The 8,112-nt window shown below is 39.6% G+C and overlaps 2 protein-coding genes and 1 long non-coding RNA gene across 12 annotated transcripts in view; 2 read left to right on the plus strand and 1 right to left on the minus strand.

The window, feature by feature from the left end:
• The first annotated feature begins 788 nt into the window (after window positions 1-788).
• ZNF639 (zinc finger protein 639) lies at window positions 789-4,558 on the plus strand. The gene is made up of 5 exons (XM_010572916.1): window positions 789-877; window positions 1,284-1,351; window positions 1,934-2,041; window positions 2,909-3,046; window positions 3,323-4,558. Exons 2-5 carry the CDS (start codon window positions 1,294-1,296, stop codon window positions 4,468-4,470), a joined length of 1,452 nt encoding a protein of 483 aa, XP_010571218.1. The 5' UTR covers window positions 789-877; window positions 1,284-1,293; the 3' UTR covers window positions 4,471-4,558.
• LOC104835105 lies at window positions 2,943-8,050 on the minus strand. Of its 2 annotated transcripts, XR_774690.1 has the most exons (4): window positions 7,842-8,050; window positions 6,739-6,785; window positions 4,633-4,775; window positions 2,967-3,028 (listed from the first exon to the last, which is right to left on the minus strand). It is a non-coding gene; the product is annotated as an uncharacterized LOC104835105 (long non-coding RNA). The 2 variants fall into 2 exon arrangements; XR_774691.1 differs by lacking the exon at window positions 4,633-4,775 and having other exon boundaries at window positions 2,943-3,028.
• MFN1 (mitofusin 1) overlaps window positions 4,179-8,112 on the plus strand; it is a 30,736-nt gene continuing 26,802 nt past the window's right edge. For 4 of the 9 annotated variants that reach the window (XR_774682.1, XR_774684.1, XM_010572915.1 and 1 more), the window contains exon 1: window positions 4,183-4,252. The gene's annotated coding sequence lies outside the window, so the exon portion shown is untranslated. Of the gene's footprint in view, window positions 4,253-8,112 lie in introns of all 9 variants that reach the window. The other 5 variants (XR_774687.1, XR_774689.1, XR_774688.1 and 2 more) reach the window with 2 other exon arrangements.

The following is an 8,112-nucleotide window of genomic DNA, read 5'->3' on the forward strand; positions in this document are numbered from 1 at the left end:
GGGGGGCCGGGGATCTCGAGTTTTTGGGCCTTTATGAGGCTTTGCCGTAACCGCGCCGAGCAGCTGGGAGAGACGTACCGGGACAGCCGCTGGGGAAGAGGAACGGGCGTTACTGGCCCGGGGGCCGGTCCGCGGGGAAGAGGTTGACTGGGATAAAACTTGCCGTCTCAGTGTAACGTAGGTTCTTCCCTCGCAGTCAGAAAGAGCGATGAGGGCATCTGATACGTCTAGACCACGATGTAATGCTAAAACCCGTGTTATTCCCATGTTACGCTCCCCTTAAAATAAAACTTTAATGCAGACAAGTTATTTCATCTCATGAGAAGAGCCTTTACTTGATGAGGGGCCTTTTTTTCCCTGCTTTCAGCTCTGGTGGGTGGCATTGGCTTTAGAAGATCCTGGAAGTGCCCTAGTGTTACGGTAAACCACATCAGATTCCATGTTTGCAGCCCTTTCTTCTTCACAACTCTTTGGGCCAATGCATAGCTCAAGTATTTTTGGTGTCTCCACATATTTTTCTGTTGTCAGGAGCTGCCAAGTGCAGCGAAAGCTAACTGATGTGGGACAAAAGGAAAATAAATACTCTAATGCATCTACCTTATTAATTTTGACACTCTAAACCAAAATTAATGCCAACTTTTTATGTTGTTTTCTAGCTTCAATTTCCATAGTTTCATTCTTTATAGCGCTTGTGTATCTGATTCTTTTATTATTATTATTTTTTTATTTTGTGCTCAAGTTTTAAAGTGTTTTAAAATGCTGTCACTCTATAGATGAACATCTTCTCGAGCTGATGTATTCGCTACATTTGGAAGCTGTACAGTCATCAGCTTCTTAGCTGCTCTTCTTGCTGATACTGAAGAGTCTAGGATTTTTGGTAAGAGAGCACGACTTTTGTTGGTATTTTCAACATTAAAACTTTACCTGAAGGACTGCCACAGAATATCTGGTCTCTGACAAAAGGCAATAGGGTGCTGGAGAACTGCCTCGCAGGTTACACTGAGTACTTGAGTGCCTGGAGTCCTGACCTGTCTGTCTTTATGGTGAACCTTCTTTTGTTCCAGGGCAGGAATACGAAACTTGACTTCAGTAGTTTTGTGGATTTAATGTGTTCTTAACTGTAACAGAAGGGGCTGGGGGGCAAGAAAGCGGAGTAGGAAAAAACCTCTTGTATTTAATGTGTGGGTTTTCAAATGTTGGTATTGTTTCGTGAAGTCATGAAAGATAAACTAGATACAAACAAGTCTTAATTCTTGAATATTTTCACTTTGCAATTAATTTAGATTATTCAAAATGAATGAACATCCTAAAAAGAGGAAAAGGAAGACTCTACATCCTTCTCGATATTCAGGTCAGTCTAGAGCTTAAGTTATGTATGCTTTAGTAAGTTTATTTTTTCTCAGAATAATTGTTTTATGAAAAGGGACCATATGTGCTAATACGTGGAAGATCAGTCACATAAAAGGGAGGGATAAGAAGTCTTGTCTGAATGTATTGAGTACCAACTCTGCGTGCTCTTTTATTAAGCCACTTTCAGTCAATGCATCTGAATAGTTTTCTTCTGTACTCCCTGCAGATGGGGAAACTTGCTCAAGCTACAAAATGAAGATGATTCTACAAACGCACAAGGGGAGGAATTTTGTAAAAGTTGGGATGGGGGTGTGCAGAAGTGTTCAGCACTGAACGAACTGTTCTCCTGTCGCTGTCTTCAGTGGGAGCAGAGTTTGCTAACGATTGTATCTGATACTCCAAACTTCAGGGCAGCAGCTGAAAGTTGTAAATCACAATAGGAATGTTATCAGGCCAGCATAGAATTCTTCAAACACAAGAAGTAAAAATGTGGCTGGTGAAGAGAATTTTGGTGAACGTTAAATACATCCGTAGCAACATCAGTACGTTAGTGTTAAAACTTACTTTTTTTTGTGTGTCTTAGATTCTTCAGGTGCAAGCAAATACATAGACAACAGTGGAATTTTTTCTGACCACTGCTATAGTGTCTGTTCTATGAAACAGCCAGATATAAAGTTTTCTGAAAACAGAGGTAAGACTACGTTTTGGGATCTTGTTCTGCAATTCTTTACTAAGTGTGTCATGCTCCTATTCACAGAAGCAAATAGAATACAAAATAAGGAGTGGGTGACTTCTGAGCATTGTTGTGATCTGATATGCCTTAGACTGGTGGAAGGTTGTTTAATTGTTAAAATCGAAATACAATTTTCAAAGTAGAAACAATGATAACAAAAAGATCTTTCAATTTTACAACATTCATAAAGATGATTAGACTTCTTTATCTAAACATCCGCTAGCTAGGTAATACAAAGCTGATGTAAATAATCTAAGATTTCAAATGGAATTTACCAGCAGTTGCATTGAGCTGTACTTGTACTTACGAAAAACAAAATGCTTTTTTATAAAACATCCACTAGTGGATGTAAAGTTTAGCAGAGCAAATGTGGGGATGGATTTTTTTTTTTTTCACTCTAATAAATTAGCCAGCAGGTCTCTAGAAGTCTTAGAAAGTATTATACTTTAAAATGTGATGTCCAGAAATATTTGAGAATATTTTTTAAAATTGTGTCTTTCAAATATAAAGTTTTATTTAAGGGTTTTAGTTTTTTTCCAGTATAATGAATTGACTATTTTTTGCTGAAATTTTAAAGACAGAGTTGCCACCTTTTGAATTCTTTTGTTGTCTTCTGTATCTGTGGAAATACAGATATTTATTGTTACTGTCAGGTATTTATTGTTACTTTCTTTAATGTAGGTTATGATGTGATTAGTACATAAAGATAAATTTATGCAACTGGAATAAGTAAATAGTAAATAAGATCTATGGTTAAATCGGAGAATCACGATGATACTAGTATGGACAAATGATGACAAGAAAATCCTTCTTTTATCTTTGCAGCTAGATTCCACAGTCCTGTGCAGAGCCTAGACACAGATGATGATGGGAGTCCAGTGCATGCTGGGACTTCTCAGTGGAGCAGTTCACATTCAAACGTTGTGGGGTTGCATTATGCAGACCCTAAAAAGAAGGATAAAGGTAAAGGTCAATGTGTATTTGCAGCTTAAGTGCTGGGAAGCTGGAGAGCATGGCTGCTGGCTTTTAATGTAACTTTTTTGCTTTGACAGAAGAGGTGAAGGATTTGTAGTTTACGTTATTTATTTGTTAGTTAAGTATAAAACAGTCTGGCTGGGGAAAATTAAGTGCTTTTTATATTTGTAAGCTGCTACAACTAACTGAAAAGTTTAATATGGTCCCAGGTGTTTTGCAGGGGTTTTTTAACCTTTTGCTTTTATTACCTATTTCCTCCTGCAGATAAAGGTACTAATAATGGAATGTGCAGAGACTTATGTGATTCACCTATATTCAGTGACAGCCCTACAGAAGAAGAGAAACCTCTAGATATTCAAACTGTAGAAATTTCTACAACAGAAGTGAATGCTGTAGAAGTTCATGATATAGAAACACAAACTGTGTCACCTGAGAAGCTGGAAGCTGAGGACCTAGAGGAAATCCCTCTGGAAACCTGCAAAATCTTTGAGAAGAACCAGGCTTTGAATATCACAGCTCAACAGAAATGGCCTTTGCTGAGAGCCAACAGCAGTGGCTTATACAAGTGTGAGCTCTGTGAGTTTAATAGCAAGTACTTTTCTGATTTAAAGCAGCACATGATCCTGAAGCACAAGACATGTGCAGACACTCATGTCTGTAAAGTTTGTAAAGAAAGCTTCTCCAGCAAAGTGCAGCTCATTGAACATGTGAAACTACATGAGGAGGATCCGTACATCTGTAAATACTGTGACTACAAAACAGTGATATTTGAGAATCTGAGTCAGCACATAGCAGACACTCACTTCAATGACCACCTTTATTGGTGTGAGCAGTGCGATATGCAGTTCTCCTCGAGCAGTGAGTTGTACCTGCACTTCCAGGAACACAGCTGTGACGAGCAGTATTTGTGTCAGTTCTGTGAGCATGAAACAAATGATCCAGAAGATCTGCATAGCCACGTGGTGAATGAACATGCATGTCGACTGATAGAGTTAAGTGACAGCTATAATAACAAGGAGCGTGGACAGTACAGTCTCATAAACAAAATCAGTTTTGACAAATGCAAAAACTTCTTTGTATGCCAAGTGTGTGGCTTTAGGAGCAGGCTGCATACAAATGTCAACAGGCACGTAGCTATTGAACACACCAAAATATTCCCTCATGTTTGTGATGACTGTGGGAAGGGCTTTTCAGGTATGTTGGAATATTGCAAGCATTTAAGCTCTCATTTATCTGAAGGGATTTATTTGTGTCAATACTGTGAATATTCAACAGGACAGATTGAAGACCTTAAAACTCACTTGGATTTCAGGCATTCAGCAGATTTGCCTCATAAATGTACTGATTGTTTAATGAGGTTTGGAAATGAAAAAGATCTTTTAAGTCATCTTCAGATACATGAGACAGCATGATTACTTTCTTTCCCTGTAATCAATTTGTTAGAATTGGAATTAACTTCCAGTCACTGAAATGTGATATTAAATACAATTTTAACAGCAATTGTACAATTTTAATGTTTTCATCTTTATATCGGCAAAGCATGTACAACAACTTGGTGTTGTGAATTTCCTTACCTAGGAGTTTCAGTAGGAATAATCGCATTTACAGTGTGATGGATCAGATTTTGGGGGGAGGGACAGTGGGAGTAGTTGCATGTTGTGATAGCAGTTCTGATGGTCATACTGCACTTTCACATCTAATGTACAAGACCAGCTCTCTGGAGTTTAAAAAGGGATAAAGAGAAAGCTAACATCGAGTTCCATGCTTAAGTAACACCACACTGATCTCAATTGCATATCCAGCTCATGTTACCCTCTGGCAGCAGGTCACTTGTGCTGATGTTTAGCAAATTGCACTAGCCTGCCAAAGATAAGGGTGTTCCAAAAATTCCCAAGCATGGACATCTCCAAATTCACATATCGGCCTGCGTTTCCCACCTCATACTCTTGATAAGCTTTTAAAATTGTCCTGTACCTATCCGACCTCATTGTTCACTTTCTTTGTTCAGTGTTTAATTTCAACTCCTGTCTGTGGGACTAACAACAACCCTCTCTTCCACACACTTACTACAGACCTTGCACATGATTTTTGTCTCCTTTATTTACCTTTTCCTATCTTTTAAAGCACCAAGGAGACACCCATTGCTTGTGCGTAAATTTGGTCATGTTTTAAGGAGTATTTGTAAGGGAATTTTGAAAGTGATCCAGCTGAGAATGTACAAGTATGATTTTTCTTATCTAAATCCCAATTTAGCTCTCGCTGAAATGATGTATGTCACCAACCTCATTTAGAGCAAGCCTCTGTTAGTCTATCATTCTATTATTATAATTATGTATATTTATAATTAGCTTTCCACCGCTGGTAATTTGAGGAACGTTATTTTAATTCTGTACATTTTAAACTTCTGTATACTGGCTTAAAACACTGGTACAGTACAAAAATTTTGTTAACTTTAATCACTTTCAAATGGTTTCACGCATCTGTTCAGATTAGATAGTGCTGTCCTGCCATTATAATCATTAGAAGTGAATTTTTACAATTCATTCTGTAGCTGTATTTCAGAGTGGATACTTGGACAGATAAAAATAAGGGTGAGGTCATTTAGATTGTGCTAGTTATCAGGGTGAATTTACCCATAAATTAGTGGTGGAATTTACATTTCTTTCTGCATCGGTTGTAAATTTGTAATGCAAGATTGTCTAATGCAAGCTTTGTATAGATAAAATGAATGTATAAAACATTTCTTGATCAGTGAGATTTGGTGTTGTCAGCTTCAAGGCATGCAAGGGTCTTTGCATTTGATTTTTAAAGCTAAGGATAAAAATTGGCTGAATATAATCAGTTTACGGAAGTTATAATTTCTAGAGAATTATTTCTGGAAAGTCTGCTATGAACCAGTTAGAGTCTATTTCTTTGAAGGAGGCAAGACCATTTCAAAATGCTGTTTTACTACTAAATCTTTCGTGTAGTCATTGAAAAGGGCAACCTGATGGTGTCCTGACTGTATTTTATTAGTCTGTTGTATAGAGAATACCAATGTCTGTGGTAGAATTGCTGATTTCCTATTTTGAACACAGTCATCCTGGCTGGCTTAAAATGGTAGCAATAATATAGTTAACAAACACTAAACAGTATTATTTTATATATGGAAAGCTAATTTTGTTCATATGGGTATAACTGAGAGGGTGGAATGCTGATTCTCTTAAAACCCTGCTCTTAGTGACAGCATACAGGTGGAATGGCACAGTTGAGCTCTGGGAAGAAAGCCACTCCAGAGGACATTGACAAGAAGTAGAAGCCATTAAAAAAAAAAAAAAAAAAAAAAGTGGGCTTAAGAAGCGTGCATGTTTGTATAGACCATTGTTGTGTCTCATACAGGAAAGGTGTTCTCCTGTAAAAGCAGAGAGCCCTGTGATACAGAAAACTTGCTTGTTGACTCCTGCATAACTTCAGGTCTATCTTTGATTTATTTCTAATCTAAACTGGGAATGAAAAGAATACCCCATAGAAATGTTATGAAGCCTAAATCATTCCTAAATAAAATGCACCCCACGGTGTCTAATTGGGAAGTACATACATTGTCTTCGGTTGGATTTTATAAACAAGGGACTAATGTTAGTATTTTAGTTATCTGTCAGAAAGTAAATGGAAATGTACAGGAGTAGCTTGGCATATTCTACCTTGGCAGAAGCACAAGTAGGGTATCGGCTTCCACATGATTAGCATGCTAAAACAAGAAAGATACTAAGTTGTAGAAAAAACAGGTAATGGGTGGAGTCTGTCTAGAAGTTGGAAGGCCAAAAGGAATGACTGTACACGCCAAGAACAGTATGTTTTTCCCATCAAAGGGAAGAAAAGAGTTTGGTTTATTTATGTGAAGCCTGTTAAGTGGAATGTCAGTGCTCTGACATCGCTGCACTGAGGTGAACTGAGAGCACCTGAATGCAGCTGGTCTGATACTGCCATGGACTTCAGTCTTCTTTAACCCCATAGCTTAAGCAATTCACCTCAGTCTTGAATGAGAGAAATTAACTGTAGTAATCAGAAGTATGCCAGGGCTTTGTTCTCGGCACTACTCAATATATATATCAAATTCAGTTGTTCATTGTTCATTACACTGCTACCTGCAAGGTTAATCTACTTCAGGAACAGCATTCTAACTGGAAGGTATACAAAATCACGAGATGGTTTTGGGAAGTAATTTGTATTTGATTCTCTGCTTTTCAGACTTTTGAGCCTTCAGGCTAGATGTGTGTCGTGTATTTCAGCTTCCTGGATCATGTTTGTTATTGAACAAAAGAACATTTTTATATGAAAGATTCTGTTGACTTCAAAACAAAATTTAAATCTGGCCAATTATTGTAAGAAAATACAGCAAAGTAGTAATTCTCAAATGTGTTCTCTATAATGCTTGTTGAAGTGTCATTGAATTTCATTGTTTGTGGTTGTTCTCATTTTCTTACACTCTCGTATCAAATGTGTAAATTATCAGTGCTTTTTAACTCTTGAAAGTACTTAGCGTTTGTCATTTCAGCTGACTGATTAAACCACGGTGCTGACAGTACGCAGGAATCCAAAGTCACGCTTCGTTGTCTTTGTTGTAGATCCTCGTGAAAACGCTGAAGGGCACGGAGCCCGCCTTGATCATTCAGGTGGACGGGGCAGACACCTGTCTAAGCTCGGACGCCTTCCACCTCACGGGGCCCGCAGCGTCCCGCTGCGCCCTCCGAACAGCAGGACAGGCGTGTGCAGACCCGTGGCGACCCGTCCCCGGGTGACTTACCCAGCTCCTCTTCCCGCAGCCGAGGGGCAGCGGGCCGGGACGCGGGGGTATTGCCCGCCTCCATTTCACGACCAGCCGCGCCGCCTCTCCCCGCTCCTCCTCTGCCCTCGCTGAAGATGGCGGCCGCCCCGCCCCTTTGGGCCCTCAGTAAAAATGGCGGCCGGCCTCCCCCCCCCGGCGAATCCGGGGTGAGGAGAGGCGGAAGCGGAAGCGATGTCCGCCCCCCTCCCGGCGGCGGCGGCGGCGGGGAAGGCCCCGCCAGCGGCGCGGC

The sequence above is a fragment of the Haliaeetus leucocephalus genome, unplaced genomic scaffold (assembly GCF_000737465.1).
Source record: "Haliaeetus leucocephalus isolate CR32 unplaced genomic scaffold, Haliaeetus_leucocephalus-4.0 Scaffold362, whole genome shotgun sequence".
Lineage (NCBI taxonomy): Eukaryota > Metazoa > Chordata > Aves > Accipitriformes > Accipitridae > Haliaeetus > Haliaeetus leucocephalus.